General features: G+C 43.5%; 2 protein-coding genes across 5 annotated transcripts in view; both read right to left on the bottom strand.

Moving 5' to 3' along the window:
- LOC310785519 (class I histocompatibility antigen, F10 alpha chain-like) overlaps positions 1-24,595 on the bottom strand; it is a 370,829-nt gene that overhangs the window by 186,639 nt on the left and 159,595 nt on the right. The gene's annotated exons all lie outside the window — the stretch shown is intronic.
- The window catches only part of LOC310785523 (popy class I histocompatibility antigen, alpha chain E-like), a 201,396-nt gene that overhangs the window by 172,309 nt on the left and 4,492 nt on the right, over positions 1-24,595 (bottom strand). Inside the window, exons 3-10 of one of the 4 annotated variants that reach the window (XM_083646641.1) lie at positions 17,282-17,572; positions 16,159-16,443; positions 14,442-14,564; positions 14,247-14,318; positions 8,804-8,854; positions 8,552-8,626; positions 5,774-5,806; positions 2,574-3,389 (exon numbers count right to left, since the gene is read on the bottom strand). In XM_083646641.1, the coding sequence (XP_083502767.1) occupies positions 3,337-3,389; positions 5,774-5,806; positions 8,552-8,626; positions 8,804-8,854; positions 14,247-14,318; positions 14,442-14,564; positions 16,159-16,443; positions 17,282-17,572 (983 nt within the window). In that variant the 3' untranslated portion in view covers positions 2,574-3,336. Of the gene's footprint in view, positions 1-2,573; positions 3,390-5,773; positions 5,807-8,551; positions 8,627-8,803; positions 8,855-9,320; positions 9,341-14,246; positions 14,319-14,437; positions 14,565-16,158; positions 16,444-17,281; positions 17,573-24,595 lie in introns of those variants that run through there. The other 3 variants (XM_083646640.1, XR_014553178.1, XM_083646642.1) reach the window with 3 other exon arrangements.

Raw genomic sequence — 24,595 nt, 5'->3', positions numbered from 1 at the left:
TTGCACAATTTCAAAACATTTCAAACATGTCTACAGCCCTACATCAACAAGTCATTTAGAAAAAGATCACTTTCAGCTCAATAAGATCAGGATGAGAAGAATCATGAGAAAAATCACACATCTGCTCAAATATTACACTTTCTTTCCCTCATTTATAATTGTTCTATTCACACAGTTTAGATACAGTAGATATGTCTTGTTTGTTTTGTCTCAGTTTACTGACAGTGCTTACTGAGCTCACTGGACTTGGCTGCACAGCACTGACAGTGCCTGACATGACTATGAGGACGTCCTCCTGCTCCAGTGGAAACACACAGGAGAGCAATGTCTCCAGAGCTCATCAGTCACTTAAATATCCAATGTAAGCATGGTCAGGCCTAGAAAGTGTAATATTGTTGCTGAACGATACTGATCAAACTGAATCACATCTAGGTTGCCCAGGTTTGAGCTCTATATACTATACACACATATGTACATGCACACACACACAGCATCCCGTTTTTAACAGGATGTAAATCAGGTAACCCTAAGAATGCAATCAGCGGCAATTGTACAATATAAAAAAAATATTGAATTGTTTTTCAATAAAAAGTGTCACCTTTAATAATAATAGATTGGATTTATATAGTGCTTTAAGGCACCCAAAGCACTTTAAATGGAAATGGTAAATGGACTGCATTTATATAGCGCTTTTATCCAAAGTGCTTTACAATGTGCCTACATTCACCCATTCACACACCGAAGGTGACCAGCTGCCACGCAGGGTGCTGGCACAGCCATCGGGAGCAATTTGGGGTTCAGTGTCTTGCCCAAGGACACTTCGACATGCGAACTGGAGGAGCCGGGGATCGAACCACCAACCTTCTGATTAGTGGACGACCCGCTCTACCTCCTGAGCCACAGCCGCCCCTTTACATATCAGAGTGTGTGTGTGTGTGTGTATGGGGAACTCAACTCATCCACCACCGATGTGTAGCAGCCACCTGGGTGATGCACGGCAGCCAGAACGCTCACCACACATCAGATCAGCATCACGGTGGAGAGTTGAGAACTGAATGAACCAATTAAGTAATGAGGGATGATTAGGTGGCCATGATGAAAGGAAGGCCTGTGTGGGAATTTAGCCAGGGCACCGGGGTTACACCCCCAGGGCACCGGGGTTACACTCCAAAGGGCACCGGGGTTACACCTCTACTCTTGCGAAGAGTGTTGATGGGGTCTTTAATGACCACAGAGAGTCAGGACCTCGGTTTAACGTCTCATTTGAAGGACGGTGCTCACTCACAGGACAGAGTAAGTGTCTCTGCCCTGGGGCATTGGGGAGACTATTCATGAGACCAGAGGGAAGAGCACCTCCTACTGGTCTGACTACAGCCTGCTTAGCTTCCCCAGCAAGCCAGTGATGTGACGCAGGAGCCACGGTGCTGGATTTACACTGTTTTTCTCAATTTGGAAGAAGCTAAAGGCTGCAAATATTCTCTTTACAAATTACACACATGATAAGAAGGTTGCCTATTAGAATTAGAACTGAAGTGCAATATTAGCACAGCCTTTAAGAGCCCCATATTATAGGAATTCAAAATGTCCTCTATTTTGGGATCAAACATGTTAAAAAATGATGTTTCGGGAGATTAAACTCAAAATTATTGCATTTTTAAAGACGCACCTTTCTTTTACAGTCAGTTTCAGACTAACTCTGGTGAACACCTCACAATGGCTGATTGGTTGCTGCTGCTGTCGGCCAATCAAGGTGCAGTATTGTGAGGACTTGGGTCTTTAAATTCATTCAGTTTAACTAATTAAACTTTCATCAAAATTGAATAATCATGGGACAAAGGAATACTGGGAGTTTTGGGGGAAACTGGCCAGTTGGTCAACTTGCCTGTACATAGACATAAAACATGGACACCGAAATCAGCCCACTATATTAAGTGACTGTATGCTATTAGCATTATCCACACTTTTAACACATTGACTGCCAGACGTTTTTTTTTGCTGTAGATAGCTTCTGCCAAGCCGTTTTTTGAGGATTATGGCTCATTTTATAAGAGCCGAGGATTCGTTTCAGCTTGGAGTTTGTGAACATACAATATCTCAAAAGTACTAATAGAATGTGTACTTTCTCTGTCTAAAAGAGTTAGTTTGTAGAGTTAGTAGTTATGTAAGCATTAGCAGTTGAATACAGCATGGTTTTAGCGTGAAAAAGAATATTCAGAGATAAACGGCTTTTTGTGAAATTGGATGGAACTGTCACTTTAACCATTCATTTTTGGCTCTCTCTCTCTCTCTCTCCCTCCCCCTCTCGCTCTCTCTCTCTCTCTCCCTCCCTCTCGCTCTCCCTCCCTCTCTCTCTCTCTCTCTCTCCCTCCCTCTCGAGTTGCTTCAACTCCGCCCTCCGTGGGCGGACAAGCTTGTCACCAGTCAGTGCTTTGCTGCTCTCCTGTGCCTGTCTGCACAGCCGCTGTTTGAGGAAGTCGGGATGGACTCACTCGTTTGGAGTTTTGGTTGAGAGAAGCTTTTGCGATTCTGGTCATATTTATGCTGCGTGTTTCAAAGTGTGTTCGTCCACCTGTAATCTATCACCCGATCATAGTAGATCGGCTGAATCTATTATGTAAATTTGCAATCCCGCATCGCCAGCAATCAGCGCGAAAAGGAGAATGGCTGGGCTGAGAATGGCTTGACAAGTTAAAAAAATGCTTTCCTTCCTCTAGCAAGGAGAGCACTGTTGCCACTTAGTGGGTCGGTGGAATGGGTTGTAAACGTTCGGTGGCTCCAATAATTATATAAGAGATGTAAAAGGCTTAGATGCACAACCCACCGTCAAAAAAAAAAAATCGATGCCAAAAACGTGTAAACACGTTGTTGGCAGGGAACAGCTGGATTCTGAAAACGTGTTCATACGTTGTTGGCAGTGAATGAGTTAATGCCAAATTAATAGCATTTATTATTACATGGCCAATAAATATGAAGTATCACTAATTCAAAACAGATGACTATTGCCAGGTTTATTTTTGGAACTATTTCATGTGAGAAACCACATCCACTGAGCAGTGATTTTGAGCTGTACACAGTGAGTCTCCCATCAGCCACTACCTTCACTTCCTATGGAAACAGGGAAAGTAGTCCCTGCTAGTTCAGTAGTATTTTATATCATTTTGTGTATAAATCTCCTACATGAATGGATGATTTTGGTGTCTATGTTCTCACACTGACCAACAGGCCAAAGTCTCCCAAAGTATTTACACTGGAGAACACTGCTTTAAAGTCTAATATAGCCACAGGTCAGCAGCACTGCTTGTTTTCAGATGGAGATGATGTTATTTTGGAGACAGTTCAGACCATCTTCTCTCCTCCGTTCTGCTTGTGGTCAGAGTCTGTTCCGAGGCCTGTAGGGGGACAAAGGCATTATTTTACACATACACACTAGAAAGATTAAAATAACTATCTGCCAACTATAAGAATGAGAAGTGTCCGTTTGTGAGTGAGTGAGCAGAGTGTAAAGAGCACCCGTGCGGGTGACCTGACGGAGACAGATTTTTTAATTAGGTAATTGCCCTAATTATTACCTAATGATGTGATGTCACTCAAGCAATGATGCCATCAGTGATGTCATCAGTGATGTCATCCTTCCTGGCTGAGCAGACTGGGTCGGTCCAATGCTGCATTCAAGTGGGCTCATGTTTACCGTGAACACGACATAAATCCACTTGAACGGCCCCCTCAGGTGTTCACGACTTGGTATGTGGAATCTTTCTGAAAGATTCAAAGCTCACGACTTGTGACGTGTCTGTGACGTTTTCACAAAATGGATGGAAAGTAAATAGACATTTTTAGCTGTATAGATCTTTTCATAGTCATTTTATATGTCTGAGGAACAAACATGTTAAGATTCTCAACAGTCTCATCTTGTTTCCTCGATCATCATGCCTTTGCATTTCCTGCAATAACGTAGTTAGTCGCTCGCTAGCTAGTGGTAGCTACATTGTTAGCCTCGGTGGCTTCTAACTGCACATGTTCACGACATGACCACTTGAAGGCCAAGCATACGATACATCGGCAATACGTCATTTTGTAGGCGGCACATGGTCTCGCCCCCTTTTAGGGGGAAAACACAAGAAAGACCCATAGAAAAATAACCAAATTAATCTAGATTATTAATGACACAAAGACACCATGATGACATGACAACAACTCGACCGGCCACAGAATGCACAAGATACATCGTAGATATGCCTTTGACCCATCTAAAATCATGTGACTCATGACCCGTCTCTGACCTCGTTCCAGTGTCCGCCTGTTGCTAATTTAGTCTTCCGACATTAAACACTGTTGTAGTGGAGCCCAGCGTCGTTGTAGAATACTTGGCTCGGGGCTGTAATGTAAATATGTGACATGAGTCACATGATTTTAGATGGGTCAAAGTAATATTTCCGTTGTATCTCTTTTCCTCCAAAAAGAGCGATTCTCTGCATTTTGGATTAATATTTCATCTCGTGGTGAGTACCCGAAGCACAACATGTATTTTGGCGCTGTGAGATGTGTGTTTTTGGTGATTTTGAACAGCTGTACCATTAGCCTCCATTCTATGGCGATACTAATGGCCCATTTCCACCGCTGGTATCAGCGCGGCCCCGCCCAGCTCGTCTCGCTTTTTTGTCTCATTCCACCGATCAAAAACGTGGACAGCCCAGGTTGAGTCGTGCTGCTTTTGGTCCCTGCTCTGTTGAGGTTCCAGCGCTGTGAACCCGGTACCATACCGTGATGTGAAAACACTGCAGACGACTGATTGGTCAGGCAGAATCGTGTTGACTGTCTACTGTCAATGCTGGATAGCAGTTTAGTGGGGCTTACCTTCTCTTTTGTTATTTCCATCAGTCTTTTGTGTTGCTGCCTTCGGCTCTGGTGAAATAAAATCGATCTCCTTGCTCAGCTTTAACATGACGGTGGTTTTCAATTGTTTTGAGAGAGAAAATGTCCGCTCCTCGGGAAGCCCTTTGTTGTTGTGTGCTACGTCGGCTCTGCTAGGCCGGAGGCGGGGGTTCAGTGAAGCCGCGGTCTTGCCTGGTGAGTTGCCGCCGGGGTAGAGGCTTCCCTTCTCCCCGTAGCGTACTCCCATCCCCCGCGCAGTGCATGCATGTGAGTTTGAGTAACAACAAAGTTATATCCATTCTCCTAGCCGATTGTCACATTTGCCCATGTACACTGTAGGTCATTTAGAGGCACCAATATTTCATAACCAGTTTAAAAGTTCTGTGTATGGATTTAATTTTAACGTTATACGTTATAGGCTACTTCGGCTATGGGCGGAGGGCAGATATGCGGTCGCTATGACGACCAGGTGTGGGCGGAGGCGAGTAAACTTGCTATGGAAACAGAGTCTATATCAAGTAGAGCCGAGTAAGACCAGGTCGAGTAGAGCTATACTGTGCTGTTATATGAGGTGGAAATGAGCCATAACTTGATGACTGTAGCTCACTGTAAACTGCGCGGACAGTGATGGTAAAGGCATTGTGTATCGTGGTTATGTATTATATGGGGGTTATGGCAAATAAGAGAAATTCCCGAAAAGTTGCCGTATCCCTTTAGCTAAAACACAGAGGTTACAGTCTGTCAAAGTGTTCATTCCTCAGGTAAAAGCTTCAGGCACCAGTTATTCCATAAAAGGACCATCAGTTATTTTAATGTCATGTACTGTACTTCACATGCTGTAGTTATGAATGAATGGATAAAAATAGCAGTTAAAGTAGGACACAGGTAGAAATGCTGTTACCCGTTAGTGGAACCTTCTCGTCCTTTCCTTTCCCTGTGAATCAAACAAACAAACTTCAGTGCTTTGATTTTACTCAATCTACACAGTGCAGTCCATAATTATTTGATTTTAGTCTATCTACAACACAGTGCAGTCCATACGTATTTGATTTTAGTCTATCTACACAGTGCAGTCCATAAGTATTTGATTTTACTCTATCTACACAGTGCAGTCCATAATTATTTGATTTTAGTCTATCTACAACACAGTGCAGTCCATACGTAATTGATTTTAGTCTATCTACACAGTGCAGTCCATAAGTATTTGATTTTAGTCTATCTACACAGTGCAGTCCATAAGTATTTGATTTTAGTCTATCTACACAGTGCAGTCCATATGTATTTGATTTTAGTCTATCTACACAGTGCAGTCCAAGTATTTGATTTTACTCTACACAGTGCAGTCCATAAGTATTTGATTTTAGTCTATCTACACAGTGCAGTCCATAAGTATTTGATGTTACTCTATCTACACAGTGCAGTCCATAAGTATTTGATTTTAGTCTATCTACACAGTGCAGTCCATAGGTATTTGATTTTAGTCTATCTACACAGTGCAGTCCAAGTATTTGATTTTACTCTACACAGTGCAGTCCATAAGTATTTGATTTTAGTCTATCTACACAGTGCAGTCCATAGGTATTTGATTTTAGTCTATCTACACAGTGCAGTCCATAAGTATTTGATTTTACTCTATCTACACAGTGCAGTCCGTAAGTATTTGATTTTAGTCTATCTACACAGTGCAGTCCAAGTATTTGGACAGTGGCACATTTTCTGTTGTTTTGGCTCGGTACTCCAGGACACTGGATATTAAATTAAACAATGTCAGCTCATGACTGGCAGCTTTGAGTTGATTTACATTCAGATCAGGTGACCTGTGTAGGAAGTGACGAAAGCCCTTTGTATACATAATGCCCCATTTTAAAGGAGCAAAAGTAATTAACACAAAGTTAACTATAGTTATCATGAAATTGTAATATTTGGTTGCATATCTTTTCTGATCAATGACTGGCTGAAGTCTGAAACCCACAGACTTCAGATGATACTCTGCCAGCTCTGTACTGCAGCCATCTTGTTTCTGGTGCTTTTTGCCTTCATTCTGCTCTTCAGAAAGCTAAAGCTCATTCTCAATGTGCTCTGGTGATTGACTTGGACAGTCAAGAACTGTCCTGCTGCATGGTGAAGCATCGTCCATTTTGTTTTGATGCGTTCACTTGGATCTGAGTAGACGAGATGTTCACTTGGATCTGAGCAGACAAGATGTTTCTGTATACATCCTGCTGCTGCCGCCGGCAGTGATATCAACAACAATAATTTTGTGGAAGCAAAACTCCTGCTTGAGAGTCTGCTGTCTAACTCCCTGTGGGACATGTGACCAAAAGTGAGCCAGGTTCAGTGGAGTGGAGTCATACATGTCCAAGTCATAACAACACCTCCACCATGTTTGACAGATGAGGTGGTATGCATGGATCATGAGCTGTTCCTTTTTGCTCCACATGTTCCTCTCTCCATCACTCTGGTACTGGTTGATCTTTGTCTCATCTGTCCATCAAACTTTTTTTTCCATCTAGCCTTTTTGGCAAACTGTAACCTAGACATTCTATCCTTGAGGCTTACCAGGGGACACATCTACATCATTGTAGAACTAACCCAATCAACTGCTCCAGCAGTTGATCAGATAACTCACTACCTATTTCCTCCTCCCAGGCTGATTTAGCTTTCACAACATATTTGTTATTAAATGACATCATGGAGTAAATCTGAAATATAAGTGATCTCTGATCAAGTGAAAGATGAAGTAATTCCTCCCAAGGAAGCAGAGTTGGTAAAGAAGGGAAAGAGCGGAACTGAGAGCTTACACACAGGGACGTATCTGAAAATATCTGAAGAGATGTGAACGTGGCAAGTAAAATTTACTTGAAAGGGATAGAAAAGTAGGAAATATGTTATCCTGATATAAATCACAAAAGGAGATGATTCCTTTGAATTTACATAAAGAAAAGGGAGAGTCTAAAGGACCGGGAAAAAGATGGTTAGAGGTTATAGGACGTAAAGTTGAGGCAAAAGAGAAATTGAAATGATGTCAGAATTGATACCAAATTTGAAGAGAGGACAACTGTGTTTTTGTATAATGAGAGAGAGACATTGGAGGAACATAAAAGGGCAGAAAGAGATGTAGATGAAGCACATGATTTGGCCTCAGGGTGTGTTCGCTGAATGGAACCAAAATATTAACTTATGAGAATTAGCTGCCCAATAGGAAGTTTGGAAGCACAAGACCACCAGACAATTTGCATTCCTGTAGAGCAGAACTACTAATTCTCGGATGTTTACCAGACCAGATAAAAGTAGAAATCAACTTATTTAAAGACTGAAAAAATGACTTTGGTAGAAACAATGGGATTGATTGGAAGAAGTACATAAACTTTGGTAAAACGGTCATTTTGATAGTGTTTATTCTGCCGGTTAAAGTCAGAGGCAAACTGTTCCATCTCTGAAAGTCAGATATGGTTTGAGACATTAGGGGGGTGAAATTAGCAGATAGAAGCACAGAAAAAGACCGAGTGATGTTTACTCCAAGATATTTGAACCCTGATTGAGAAAGGTGAAAAGGCGTGATGAGTTCATTAGGAAGCACGACGCTGGTCTTTGATGATGTCACACTACAAGACTAAAGACGGACCAAATCATTTTATTATCGGGCTGAATTCATGTAGCCCGGCATAAGAATTCACACCTGAGTCATCGCTGCCAGAGCGACTGCTGCCAGAGCCAGTGCTGCTAGAGGAAGTGCTGCCAGGGAAGTTTAATCCTATGAAGAAACAGTTTCACAGTAATTAACAGGTGGAAACATTTGCTCACTGTTACACTCAGAGGATCAAGCACAGACCCTCTTCTTTCACTCATCTGTAAACATCACTTTTCTTTACTGTGCCATTAAAGAGTATTAAAATGAAATAATTTCAGAGGTGAGAAATTGTGAACTCACCAGAGTCAAAGCTGGCCATGCTGGATTTGTCAGCGTCTTTGTCGTTTCCTCCTATGAAGAAACAGTTCAGACACAAATGAACAGTTGGACACATTTGCTCAGTGTTACACTTACAGGACTAAGCAGAGACACTTTGCTTTCACCCATCTGCAAATAACCTGTCAAGATATAAAGATTTATATCATCAATTAAAATGCTATGTCTCTTTTTTCACTTTAGAAACAAACAAACAAACAAACACAACATATCTGAAGTCCATTCAGTATAGCCAAAATACAGAGGTTACAGCCTGTCAAAGTGTAACTTTTTTTAAAGGCAAAAACGGCAGTTACCAGTTAAATGGACCATGACTTGTTTTAATTGTATGTACTCAGTTAATTTGTGCAAGTTGGTGTCCTATTATTGAAGTGGTAGACTTTTCATTTTGGAATTCTTCACATTCTGGGGTTGTAAATCAATGGATAAAATTAGCAAGTAGAACACAGGTAGAAATGACGTTATCAATTAGTACTTTGACCTCGTCTGGGTTGCCTGTCACTGTGAATCAATCAAACAAACAATCAATCACTCAATCAATCAATCAAACAAACAGATGTTAGTCTACAGGAGGTATCATCTATGAATCCATCAATCTGGCTTTCTGCCCAGAACAGTGATATCAATTGGTCACAAAACAAATACCCTGCAGTGATCAAGTTGGCAGGTAGGTACTATGAAGGCAGGCAGGCAGTGGATATCACACCCCGACACACACACACACACAGATGCACGCACACACACACACACACACACACACACACACACACACACACACACACACACACACACACACACAGAGACAGACGCATGCGCACACGCACACACACACACACCCACACACACACACAGAGACAGACGCATGCGCACACGCGCACACACACACACACACACACACACACACACACACACACACACACACACACACACACACACACGGGGCTCCTTGTTCTGTCGAAGCACACAGACACACACTGCTCTCAATATATGACTATAATCTTTTAGGATCTTCACAGTTGCTCGGTAAACAGCGGACTGGGGAGATAATTCAAATGAACGAGGACAGAAATTTATAAATAGTGAACGTCCTATTAATATTGAGAAAAAAAAAACGGTGGTCTGCACTCAGTCAGGTCCCCATTGGTGCACTCCACAAGTTTGAAGTCGATCGGACCAACGGTTCTCGAGATACGCGAAGGACAGAGAGATGCGCTAGTGTCATTATAGTGTAGATAATCATTATGTGGCCAAAATATTTGTGTTTTAATTATTAGCATTGAAAATAATTTTATAATTTTTATTTATGATTAAGATTATTATGTATTATGGAGGGGGGCTTGAAGGACTACATTTCTTGGCAGAAGAATGATTTTTTTTAATCAATGTTGCATTTTTGTTGTTGCTCAAACCTTACCAGGTAGGCTATATGTACAGAAGTAACCGTTGTAGTTATGTATTTATGCAATGTTAAGAATACTGTTATATTTTGCACCTACCTTAATGGTCCTTTCCTCTTAACATACATGATCACCACCAACCAAGCCACAGCAATTGACAACAGAACAACAAGAAAACCTCCGATGACTCACTTTAACATGAACCCCTTTTTTATCAACATGGCAGCAAACCCAACCTTCAAACTTTTACAGAAATAATCCATCTTTCAATTTATGTAAAGACTGTGGACTTTACATTGCTTGTTTTCTTAAGTCTACCCACATAACAAGTCTTAAGTCTACCCACATAACAAGTCTTAAGTCTACCCACATAACAAGTCTTAAGTCTACCCACATAACAAGTCTTAAGTCTACCCACATAACAAGTCTTAAGTTTACCCACATAACAAGTCTTAAGTCTACACACATAACAAGTCTTAAGTCTACCCACATAACAAGTCTTAAGTCTACCCACATAACAAGTCTTAAGTCTACCGACATAACAAGTCTTAAGTTTACCCACATAACAAGTCTTAAGTTTACCCACATAACAAGTCTTAAGTCTACCCACATAACAAGTCTTAAGTTTACCCACATAACAAGTCTTAAGTCTACCCACATAACAAGTCTTAAAGGAGAATTTCGTTTTTTTTTAACCTGGATCCATCTCCTGGCATTAACACCTTAACACATTCACTGCCAACAACGTATGAACACGTTTTCAGAATCCAGCTGTTCCCTGCCAACAACGTGTTTACACGTTTTTGGCATCGATTTTTTTTTTTTGACGGTGGGTTGTGCATCTAAGCCTTTTACATCTCTTATATAATTATTGGAGCCACCGAACGTTTACAACCCATTCCACCGACCCACTAAGTGGCAACAGTGCTCTCCTGGCTAGAGAAAGGAAAGCATTTTTTTAACTTGTCATGCCATTCTCAGCCCAGCCATTCTCCTTTTCGCGCTGATTGCTGGCGATGCGGGATTGCAAATTTACATAATAGATTCAGCCGATCTACTATGATCGGGTGATAGATTACAGGTGGAGGAACACACTTTGAAACACACAGCATAAATATGACCAGAATCGCAAAAGCTTCTCTCAACCAAAACTCCAAACGAGCGAGTCCATCCCGACTTCCTCAAACAGCGGCCGTGCAGCCACAGGCACAGGAGAGCAGCAAAGCACTGACTGGTGACAAGCTTGTCCGCCCACGGAGGGAGGAGTTGAAGCAACTCGAGAGGGAGGGAGAGAGAGAGAGAGAGAGAGAGAGAGAGAGAGAGAGAGAGAGGGAGGGAGAGCGAGAGGGAGGGAGAGAGAGAGAGAGAGCGAGAGGGGGAGGGAGAGAGAGAGAGAGAGAGAGCCAAAAATGAATGGTTAAAGTGAATGTTCCATCCAATTTCACAAAAAGCCGTTTATCTCTGAATATTCTTTCTCACGCTAAAACCATGCTGTATTCAACTGCTAATGCTTACATAACTACTAACTCTACAAACTAACTCTTTTAGACAGAGAAAGTACACATTCTATTAGTACTTTTGAGATATTGTATGTTCACAAACTCCAAGCTGAAACGAATCCTCGGCTCTTATAAAATGAGCCATAATCCTCAAAAAACGGCTTGGCAGAAGCTACCTACAGCAAAAAAAACGTCTGGCAGTCAATGTGTTAAGTGCCATAGCCGAAATAATTCGTCTTACATAATCCAACGCTTAAGTGCCAGAGCCGAGTTTACTCGTCTTACATAAACATTTTTTTTTTTTGACGGTGGGACATCAATCAACAACTTTTACATCTTCGAGATCACTATTGGAGCAAGATAATGTGTATAATCTATTTTACCGACCCACTAAGTGTTGACAGTGCTCCCCCAGACGACCGAAATCAAAGAAAAAACTGCCGCGGAAGCAAGCCGTTCAAGGAAATGGCGTGGCGATTTTACAGTAATCCATTCAAGACTTGTCTTGCCTGAGAGCGGCCGCGCACCGGCAGCAGCACACAGAGAGCGGAGAGCGATTTGCAAAATAGATCATAGGTGAAACACACTTTGAAACACCTCAGTCAAGGCCAGAATCAACATCTGCCCATCGCCCACGCATTCCCCGGCCCATCTTGACTCGCACAAGGAGCGTCCGCACGCAGGCAAGCAGGCAGGCAGGCACACAGGCAGGCAGCAGCAAAAGCGCTTCTGACACGCCCGCTGTACAGCCAGGAGGAAGGAGGAGAAGACACACGGAGGGAGGAGTTTGAATGAGAGGGGTGTTTCCTGTTGTTATGGAGGAAATTACTGTTCAAAACTATTGTTTAGAATGTCTGACGGTCTTACTGATGCCAAAAATGAATGGTTAAAGTGACTGTTTCACAAAAAGCCATTTATCTCTGAATAAATTTCCAGACGCTGAAACCATGCTGTACTCAACGGCTAATATCTACATAACTACTAACTCTGCAAACTAACTCTTTTAGACAGAGAAAGCACACATTCTATTAGTTATTTTTAGATGATTGGTGTTCATGAATTCTTAACAGAAAAGAATCCTCGGCTGTTCTAAAATGAGCCAGAATCGTCAAAAACACCCCTGGCACAACTTACCTACAGGAATGAAAACATGGCTGGCATTCAATGTGTTAATTATGATTTGGCCACTCACCAGGCGATCTCCGCGGCGTTTCTGGCCGTCCTAGCGTTGTTTTGACATCAATAGCGTCCAAGTCAGTTGTAAAATGGAGCTGACTTGGGGCCAAGTGTGAGCCTGTCCTTCCTGCATCTAAATAGCTATTTTTATTCCCGTTTTCGCCAAATATCGTCAGAATCTGATCCCTCAAGAACCACCACACTGATATTTCGCCAAAGGCTGTTTCCTGGAGTCACACAGGGATCAAATTACCTCAAACGTGATCTCGGTCACCAAGTCTCGTGAAGTCCCGCGATACTTTCCTGCCGACTGGCCAAGTACAGGAGGACGCTTTGCGGTGGTGGTTTTAGCGCAACCTATGTGGGGTTTGGCGTAACCTATGTGGGATTCGAAATAACGAAGGTTATGCCAAACCCCACATAGGTTGCGCTAAAACCACCACCGCAAAGCGTCCTCCTGTACTTGGCCAGTCGGCAGGAATGTATCGCGGGACTTCACGAGACTTGGTGACCGAGATCACGTTTGAGGTAATTTGATCCCTGTGTGACTCCAGGAAACAGCCTTTGGCGAAATATCAGTGTGGTGGTTCTTGAGGGATCAGATTCTGACGATATTTGGCGAAAACGGGAATAAAAATAGCTATTTAGATGCAGGAAGGACAGGCTCACACTTGGCCCCAAGTCAGCTCCATTTTACAACTGACTTGGACGCTATTGATGTCAAAACAACGCTAGGACGGCCAGAAACGCCGCGGAGATCGCCTGGTGAGTGGCCAAATCATAATTAATGCCAGGAGATGGATCCAGGTTAAAAAAAAACGAAATTCTCCTTTAAGTCTACCCACATAACAAGTCTTAAGTCTACCCACATAACAAGTCTTAAGTCTACCTACATAACAAGTCTTAAGTCTACCCACATAACAAGTCTTAAGTTTACCCACATAACAAGTCTACCCACATAACAAGTCTTAAGTTTACCCACATAACAAGTCTTAAGTTTACCCACATAACAAGTCTTAAGTTTACCCACATAACAAGTCGTCTGTGGGCACCGTAGAGCAACCTTTAAAACAACTTTGAGCTTTGGTGTAGCATATTGTACTGTATTATGAGCTTCATTCCAAAATGGCAACCTATTTATTTTCATGAAATGTTGTGAAACACATCTCTCAATACTTCAGAAGCACAGATGATTCAAATCTCAAAAGCAGAACTATTTAGTAAGCAGTGGACTTAACTTTCTGTCAGAAAACATTTGGTAGGAACAGGAAACACTTGTTTTCAAAGGATGTAAATATCATTTTGGAATGAAACTCTCTGGGCAAGGACACGTACCAGGTGGTTGGGTCAATGGTTGTACCAAAAATACATCCAGGGGTTTGGGCTGCATTGGTCTTGCTCTCTGTGCTGTGTAATAAAGACAAAATATGTTAAACTCTTCGTAAGAATTATGTTTATATTTTATTATTTTACACTTCAGTCAAACAATATATTAGTTGAGAGAAGACTATTGTTGAATTTTTCACCTACCAAATGGTCCTATCTTCTTATACCACATCACACCCAATACAATCAACAGACCGCCGACAACAACAGCACCAACAGCAGCACCTCCGATGATAGCTCCAGGGTTGTCAGTCTCAACAGGGCGATCTAAAACACAGGAACAGTCACATCAGTCACAGCACCTGGGTTAAAGGTCGCATGTATTAGTGACATTGTTTAATCGCTGCATCACTACTGCGGGACACAAGTTTTCCAGGTAAAAACAATTGACTTTGAAAATAATTGCTACTTTGCGTTCCTGCACATCAGTTTAGTTGTCATTTAGTTTGTTTGGTCCTAAAACATAGACATGTTTTTAAAACACAAAAACATAAAACACAAACACACATCTAGGTGCACCTCACCCTCACACATCTGGCATCAAACACACAGTCACTTACCCCCCATTTACACCTGGTTTTTAAATGTGACCTGTATCCGGATACGTTATGAGGATATTATCTGGGTAAGGGAAAATGCATGCTAATGCAAGGTGTGAAGTTTAATGCATCGTGATCAGAATGTGATCAGATCTGCCAGACCACATTTGAGGGTAGTCTGGCTCACATTGTGTTCAGATCTCTTTCACTTCATTTAAGTTTGTAAATGCTACCATTATCCAGATAACTTCTCTGGATACAGGTCGCATTTAAAAACCACGTGTAAATGGGGTGTTATAGAAGCGGCTGCATCACTTACTACAAATAAATTTATTTTGGAAGTTGAGAATCGGTTCAGAATCAATTATAAATGGATTTTTGGGCGACCACTACTTCCATCAATCATGGCCAACTAATTCAAGTGTGGGAGGGCACACGATCTCATGCCTTTTGGTTCTGCTCTTCACTAACGGGATTCTGGGCCAAAATATTTGACTGGTACTCAAAGGCCTACAAAATAACCCTTCAGCCGGAGGCAGAACTCGCCATCTTCGGCTGCTTGGAGTCTTCTCTGAACTTCCCTGCAGCTGCAGCAGTCTCTGACACAGGGGACAACTGTTGCCAATAAACTAATCCTGAAGGAATGGAAGTCCCCCTCTTCACCCTAGTTTCAATTGTGGCTGACGGATATGACCTCTGTTATACGGATGGAGAGACGTAGGTTCCTGAAATTCTCTGCCATTTGGGACCCGTTTCTAGCCTACCTCGTTGAGGTTGGGGCGACAGGTGATTCGCCAGACTGGTTCCTCATGCACCCGCTGTGTGGGATCCCGGGCACAATACCTCTTACAAGGATATAAGCACCTTACGCCACTGGTAGCACGACTTAATACTGAATGTTGATTATATGTGTTTTCTTTCTTTCTTTTGTTTTCCTGTCTGAGCCTGTTTGTCTTGTTCGTATGTTGCTCAACAAAATTGAAAATAAAATATTGGGGAAAAAAATCATGGCATCCAGGCCCTCAATGTTTTGACCGTGGCCTGGATACACTTTATAGAAATGGCTTTGTGAGCAGAACATTATGAGTTTGCTGAACTGAACTGACTGAAAATCTGGATGGGGGGAACTGAATGAGTGATGCTCTTCTTCTCTGCTCCAACAAGTATCATCACACTGTAAGGGGCTTAACCTCCATCAGGTTGTACTGGGCAGATCCTAGTTGTGGATATGTGGAACTGTATTAGTGTGAAGAAGGATGATGCTGGTAAAGGACCATGCAGACAACAAAACAAAAAAACTCTTCTATTTTGAAGGCTCTTACCCCACTTGCTGAAAAGATACGTGTCAGATGCTGTGTGTTTCACCTCACAGGTGAAGTCAGCTAAGTCAGTCTTTAATATCGCAACGCTCATCCTGAGCTGGTGGGTGTCGTCTCCATTTGGCCGAACGCCTGTGGACATCAACCCGTCCAGCGGAGTCACAACACGGCCGTCCCTCTTGATCTGCATCTCGATGTCTTTTGGGTAGAAACCTGTGGCCATGCAGGTCAAGATGAGCTGGTCCTCAATTCTGGCCTGCTTTGAAAACATGTGCATCTCTGGTTTAGCTGCAAAGACAACAAGGTTACACGTCTTATATTGCTGTCACTACTACTACACCTAAAGCCAATAATGATACAAATACTAATATTGATCATGTTTACTACAACAACAAATAATAATGAAACTAGGGATGGGACGATATATCAAAATTGAATATATTGCAATACAAAGATCATGTGACAATATTAGTATGGTGGGTCAGATAAGTTAATGGTAATATCAGCTCCATGTTATTCTGCTGTAGTAATCACTGATGAGACTCTTGACCATCACAGTTTCACAAGCTCTCTATCCAAATTATATCATTATTATTGTCACTTTTTAATGAGATTTTCAACCTGTTGTTTACATTCTAGCAGCCAATCGCATCGCTGGAAAGATAATTAATGAGACTTTGTTGTCATGGAACTTTAATTTATCACACCCTATCGTGGTTGTATTGAAACCATGAATCGGAAATCACGTTTTGGATCGTACACTGAGATAAGCAGATCATCCCATCCCTAGATGACACTAATACTATCATTAGCAAAAGCAAATGACTACAAACTTTCTTGACTGGATTAGATTATGGTTTACTGATAGTTGCTGGACAATGTGGCCACAAATATTAAAATTTAAACAAGTAATGAAAGTATCTTTATCAAATGGCTAGTCTTATGTGTTTGGGGTCTGAGCAACAAAACAGTCCATACTTTAGCAGACATTTCAAGACCTGGAAATGATCAAATTCATTTTTCACACTTTCCAGCTACACTACCAAATATACTATTAATTCATCTAAACCTAAAGAAGCTTAAAGAAAACAAAACAAAAAATACAGATTAACGTCATTATACATACAGGCCTTTTTGAGCTGATCCTGGCCATATTTCTGGAACTTGTTGAGCCATTCGACACACTCTTTCTCCAGGTAGCCTTTGGTGTACTCGTTCAGGACGCGGACCTCATCCCACTTCCTCTTGGTCGGTAGGCCATAGTTATCCGGGGCAATCCAGCGTGAGTTGGTGTCATCAAAGGACAGGAAGTCATTTCCGTCGTAGTTGTACATGTCCATGCCGCGGGTGAACTTGCTGGAGCCGTCAGGCTGGGTGTCGACCACACAGCCGTGCCTCCACTGAAGAACATGGGTGCCTGAAACCAGACAGACAGATAATGGTAATTTCAGAGGTAAACAAACACTGACCAATCAAACTAATCAACAGCTGATAATGAGGGGTTGGATGAATGGATAGCTGTAGATGTCAGGATCGGCGTCGGAAGACATGTGGATCTATTCGCGGGTAGTTGAGGGCCAAGACACTCTCCAAGAGTAGGGGAGTTGTGGAACTTGATAGCTGGGGCTGCACTGTTCGAGGTTGGGGACGGTTGCAGAGGTTGCAGAGGTTGTAGAGGTTGATGTGATCCTTGATGTGAGTTTATGAATCACTAGCCAGGACCTGCAGGAACAGGCCCTTATAGATCCGAATATGACATCACCTGTGTTATGACATCACCAGCGAAAGGCATGACATCACCTGTGTTATGACATCACCAGCGAAAGGCATGAAAGACACTTATGAATCATGACATCATCAGTGATCGATGACATCATAGTAGGAATGACGACGTCAAAGTAGGAATGATGACGTCATCCTAACAGTACCCTCCCCTCAACGGACGCCACCTGGCGTCCAATGAGGCCATCAAGGATGGCATCTTGGAAACAAAAATCTGCAGGTTCTGGTGGAGGTGCTCTTCCGCAGGTGGTTAGACGCAGGTGGTTAGGCCCCAAAGGGGGTGTAGGAGAGAGAGGTGCTCTTCAGCAGGTGGTTAGATGCAGGTGGTTAGACCCCAAAGGGGGTGTAAGAGAGTGAGGTGCCCTTCAGCAGGTGGTTAGATGCAGGTGGTCAGACCCCAAAGGGGGTGTAGGACAGTGGAGGTGCTCCTCCCTAATACTGGATATCGAAGCCATAGATGGACCGATACGTAGACAGAACTTCTACCGGGTCCGGTGGATCCTCTGGGGCCGGCCATCCCCCGGCGCACGATCCAAACACGGGAGGCTGGGGACCATCAAAAGGGTCAAATGCCGCCGTCTCCGAAGGCAGAGCCACAGGGGGATCTGACTCAGCGAGGCCTGCCCTCCCGACCTGTAGTTTGGGGAGGTCACCCACCGTCTCCTCCTTTAAACGCCTCTTATTTCTTCTTGCTCTTGACCGAGGGCTGACGACACTACGGGAACCTCCCAGCATGAAGCTGGAACCTACGTGTGGGTCAAGGACAGGAATTGGCTGCTGCTGGGGTACGGGTTCAGACTCGGCGAGGGGAAGGTCCACAGGTTGTGCCTCAGGTACGGGTTCAGACTCGGCGAGGGGCAGGTCCACAGGTTGTGCCTCAGGGCCAGCAGACTCGGAGGCCGCCTGCGGGGGGACGGAGCCGATCTGCAGGCAGCGATTGAACTTCCCAATGAGACGATCGACAGTCCTCTCCAACTCCTTAACCCTCTTGGAGACACACTGCCACTCCTGGGTCCCGCAGGGAACGCTACCCAACCGTACAGATTTCTTGGCTGGACACGTAGAGTCTTGATCCACTGAGAGTACCACGGGCCGGCGAGCGGTGGGACCACTTACTGGACGCCGGGAGCAGGAGGAGAGGTAATGCCCGGCTCGACCACAGTACAGGCAGCTCCGGGTGTCCAAACGGCGCTGCCTCTCCTCTGGTGTGATGCGAACCCTGCCGGTCAGATCACGGTACAGATGGCTGCTGGTACAGATGTCGGCCGGCTGCCCCTGCTCTGGGATGACGCGAACTCCCCCCCAGAATATGCCCTTAGCAGCTGGAGGCGGCCGAGAGGCAGAGCTAGAAGCAGGTCTGGAAGGTCTGGAAACCTCCGGAACGACGGTGCGCTCGGAAGCTGGGGCAGGAGGGGCAGAAGGCTGCGGAATGGCACCCTGGGGGCCTAGCCCGTCGAGACGATCTAGCCTGCTCGCCAGGAGGGCGAGCTGATCCTGGGCAGTGGAAGCTATATTCTGGATTGTGCTAACCAGTAGGGATGGGCATTTCTAGCAAAAACACTATTCGAAATTCGCTGGCCAAATTCGAATTTAATTCGAATTTCGAAAATAAAAATAAAAATGTAAAAAAAATTAAAAATTTTCTTTTCTTTTTTTTTGAGTGAAATGTTGCATTGTCTCCCCTGATTCTAAGTCTACGGCTTTATTAATTAATATAAACAGCTTCTGCTGTGGATTTTTAGCTCAAACAAGCATTGCACCACTGAAGTAAAGAACATGTTACATGACATTGACATTTTCGAAAATAAAAAACAGTTTGACAATCATGAGTGGTTCATTAAATATTTAGTAGGCTCATGTCTGAGTGCCAAAGGGGTGCCAAAGTCACCCCCTCTCCCTCTTCATGGGATTTCATCCGCCATTCATTTTTCCATAAACCTTGCTTAAAATGCTTATAAAAATTGTTTTACTTGCTCAAACCAAGCGATTTGACTATACTTAGAATCAGGGGAGACAATGCAACATTTCACTAAAAAAAAAAAAAAAAAAAAAAAATCGAATTTCGAATTTCAATAATAAAAGTCGACCTTGATAATAACAACGATTATTCGAAAATTCGAAATTCGATGCCCATCCCTACTAACCAGGAGGGCGTCCCGATCATCGGCCTTGGAAACCAGAGCCTGGATTGTGCTAACCAGGAGGGCGTCCCGATCATCGGCCCTGGAAACCAGAGCCTGGATTGCTTTTTCCTGGTCGGCGTGCCGATCAGCGGCTTCGGAAGCCAGAGCCTGGTTTGCCTTGAGAGCCAGAGCCTGGATTGCTTCTTCCTGGTGGGCAATCAGGCGCTTAATTATTATCGGCAAGTCTCCGAACGTGATAGGACGAGTGGAGACATCAGGATGAGTGGAGATATCCAGCTGACCGCCTGGTGGGTCAGCTGAATCAACCGGCCGGGTAACTGGCCTATCGGGGGCTTCCTCCTTGATTGGGGTACCCGCTAAATCCATTTCAGAGTGATTCATACTGTCAGGATCGGCGTCGGAAGACATGTGGATCTATTCACGGGTAGTTGAGGGCCAAGACACTCTCCAAGAGTAGGGGAGTTGTGGAACTTGATAGCTGGGGCTGCACTGTTCGAGGTTGGGGACGGTTGCAGAGGTTGCAGAGGTTGTAGAGGTTGATGTGATCCTTGATGTGAGTTCATGAATCACTAGCCAGGACCTGCAGGAACAGGCCCTTATAGATCCGAATATGACATCACCTGTGTTATGACATCACCAGCGAAAGGCATGACATCACCTGTGTTATGACATCACCAGCGAAAGGCATGAAAGACACTTATGAATCATGACATCATCAGTGATCGATGACATCATAGTAGGAATGACGACGTCAAAGTAGGAATGATGACGTCATCCTAACAGTAGATGGATAGATACTGTAGATACACAGTGGGAGAGGTCAGAAAACCTGAATATTTAAATCTTTGTTTACCAGAAAGTCATTGTGGACTTTGGGGCAGAATAAAAGCCCCTTTAACAGAGTAGAACCATGTACAGCTCAAGCTGAGTATGAGCTACGGTGTAGATCGGCTACTAGAGGGCTTCTGGTGGCATTTACAGCTACATTATGCAACCTTTTGATGGCGTGGCCACAGGCTATAGCTGAGCTGTCTAAAACAGGGTTCGTCTGTGTGTGTGTGTGTGTGTGTGTGTGTGTGTGTGTGTGTGTGTGTGTGTGTGTGTGCGTGCGTGCGTGCGTCTGTCTGTCTGTCTGTCTGTCTGTCTGTCTGTCCCTCCCACCAAAAGTAGACCAATCACAGCTCACACTGCTACTGCATGACATCACGAAACAGAAACATGACACCATTGGGCGTCAAAGATAGGGATGTCAACGGTTAACCGTTAATCGATTAACCGTCGCTAACGTCGTTGTTCGGTTATTGCTGTCGGTCTATCAGTTAATATTTAAAAAAAAAAAAATTTTTTTTTTTTTTTTTTTTTTTTTGGTCTATTTACTCAATGAGCTCATGCCCAAACAAGGCGTGTCTATTTAGATGCTGAAATGTTAATGCTTTTTGTGTTAGAAATTCTAACACAAAAAGAATTTGTGTTGAAATGTTGATGCTTTTTGTTAATGCTTGTTAATGCTTTTTGTGTTAGAAATTCTAACACAAAAAGCATTAACATTTCAGCATCTAAATAGACACGCCTTGTTTGGGCATGAGTTCATTGAGTAAATAGACACACACAAAAAAAAAAAAAAAAAAAAAACATTTTTTTTTTTTTTTTTTTTAATATTAAAAAATTATGAATTAACCGATAGGTTAATCGATTATTAGCGTCGGTTAATCGAAAGTGAAATTAACCGAAAATTGACATCCCTAGTCAAAGAGCACTGAAGTTAAAGGAGTCACACACATTTCTCAGCCCACAAGAAATGTGAATATCTGTGCAAATAAGCATGAGGCAAAAAAACAAACAAACAATATCTTCATTTAATATAGATGCAAAAGAACACGCAATCGGCCCGCCACAAGAAAAGAAAGAAAAATCGCCACGTGTTCCTTATCAATAATGTTTTGGATGTTTTACAGGTGCACATACACTATAACCAATCAGTATCCTAGAGAGCATACGGTGTGGACTAGGGATGTTCATTTTGAAAATTTTCCATAATCCATAATTGGTGAAAATTAACGATCAATTATCGATTATCGATCATATTAATACTTATAGATTTTTTAATTTTTTTTTTTTTTTTACAAAATGAGCTCCAGCACCCTGGCATCTTGCAGCTTGGTCACCGTCCGATCCGACAAGACAGCGACAACCGCCCACCGCTCGATCATCAGCCGGTTGAACATGGCGCAGACGGAGTTCCACCTGGTTTTACATGATTGAACAAGCTTGTGATGCTCCTTTTTATTCGGGTTCATCTGTTGCTGTTTGGCCAGCAGCGCGTTGCTTGCCACAGCGCTGTGATTGAAGTGGCTAACGAGTTTGCCAGCAGCAGAGATGACACAGTGCAGGTATGGCGCAAATCCATCGTTAACACTTTGAGTGCCACGGCCCTTGGGCAAAAGGTTGCTTGCTGTGCCACATAGGCCGCAATGCATTTTAAAACAGTCATATAATTTCTTTAATAATTACTATGTAAACACTGAACACGCACAAATAACGATGAGACTCTCTTCTATCACCTGCAAAAAAAGTTTATTGATCCCATTTTCCGTTCTTTAGTTATGAGCCGGAGAAGATAGCTTGATTGAACGAAAAACAGACCTTTTTTTCTACGAGCTGAGATAATGAGCCTTTTGTGAAATTAAACATTTCAAGCACATCACTGACTCTGAAGCTAATTTTCTGATGTAGTCACACCTCAAAAATAATTTCCTTCAATAAAACAGTGAAGGCCAGGGAATTTTGTTTGGCAGAATAATATTTTTGAGCTGTAACCAGCAGCACTGGCCCCTGCGTGCGCTGCTGGTTACAGCTTCCTCCTGTGTCAAATGCCATGTAACCGACCCTTCCTCCTGTAATCCTGTCCTGCTGTCTGGGTCTGTCTGGGTGAAGTGTTGTATGGTGCTCTGCGTGCCCCCCCCCCCCCCCCCCAACTGCACACGCCTCCTCCTGGGTGTGTCTGGTGGCTCTCTACTGAGTTTGCTCTGCACAGTGAAGGGTCCGCGACATCCAGCATTTTTACAGCGTTCCGCGTGTTTGTCACGGGCTCCTATGCTTCCAGTTGAGAATAATAAGACAGATTATGCGGATGTGCTGTGGCAGCGTACACGGAGGTGCTCAGTTGTGACAGCGGATGCTGCTGCTGCGGGCACAGGCACAGCTGGCGTTGTGCTCGTTGTGCTTCATGCACGTCGATGCATACGGACGGATGCGATGCGATTTCCTCCTTTTCCCCAGCGACTTCTTCTGTGTGTTTGGCTCCTTTTTCTCTGATCAGGAGAGTGCTGTCGCCACCTAATGGGTTTGTAAAATAGGTTATCGACCTCCAATAGCTACAATATTGTTAGAGGCGACGTAAGAAGCTTAGATCGACACCCCCCCGTCAAAAAAACAATTTGGAGTTACTGACGCCATTTGGCGTCGCTGGCAGCCTACGGTAAATTTCTAATGACGCCATATGGCGTCGCTGGCACTCAATGTGTTAATGGCCAACTGCAGCGTATGCGCAAAGCACGGAACAGATAGCCAGTTGACTCTGGTGGGGTTGTTGGCAGCGGTGATATTGGCGGCGTTGTCGTGGACGCATGCTTGAACCTTGCCTTCAATTCCCCACTCCTCCACAGCTTGGTAAGCTCATACGCTGGCTCAATCACGTTCATCAGGTGTTGAAAACCGTTGCCCTCAACGATATTTATGGGCAGCATATCTGTCTCGATGAGGTTGCATACGGCCTGGGTGATTTTTTCTGTACGCCGGCCATCACATCTCCTCCCCGCTAACGCCGCAGTGATGGTGGGCTGAGGCGGCGCCGTCATCTTCCTGGTTAACCAGGCTCGGATGTACGCTGTTCAAGTGGTGAATCATTGGCGTCGTAGTCGTGTTGTACTTATAAACTACATCACAGTTCTTGCAATATACGACGTCGTCTTTTAACTCGAAATGGTCCCACACAAAACTTCGCCTCGCACGCTTCATTTCCTCTGTCTGCTGTGTTCGTCTCACTTCAGTTCTCGCTGCAGCTCAATTAGACCACACCCATAGCCCCACCACCCACAGAGGTGTTCTGTTCATTGTTCTCTGTCTGTCCAATTGCGCCCTCTCCTGGTTGCAACCATGTAGTGAAAATCAAATTTGATAGTTTCAGCCATTTGATTTGATACCAAAAAAAACAAAAACAAAAACGATCCAAATTCCACAGGATCGATTCCATTCCTTAATGATCAATTATTGATTTTCGACAATTGATGAACATCCCTAGTGTGGACCAGTGATGTCATTTGTGCATGATGTCATTTGACATCACAGGTCCAAATCATCTCTCAATAACTGTCAAACTAAATTCATGTCTGCAAAACTGTTTACAGTTTTCGGATCTGTGTGAGATCATGTGCAGAAAGAGAGAAAAGGAAATCAACAAAAGCATGTGCAGGTAGAGAGGCAGGAAACCCTATGTGGGCTTATTCTGGGTCTGT

The sequence above is a fragment of the Poromitra crassiceps genome (assembly GCF_964638095.1).
Source record: "Poromitra crassiceps genome assembly, chromosome: 11".
In the NCBI taxonomy this organism is placed as follows: Eukaryota; Metazoa; Chordata; class Actinopteri; order Beryciformes; family Melamphaidae; genus Poromitra; species Poromitra crassiceps.
Note: the sequence above shows the minus strand (reverse complement) of the source record. Positions and strands in the feature narration are given on the sequence as shown.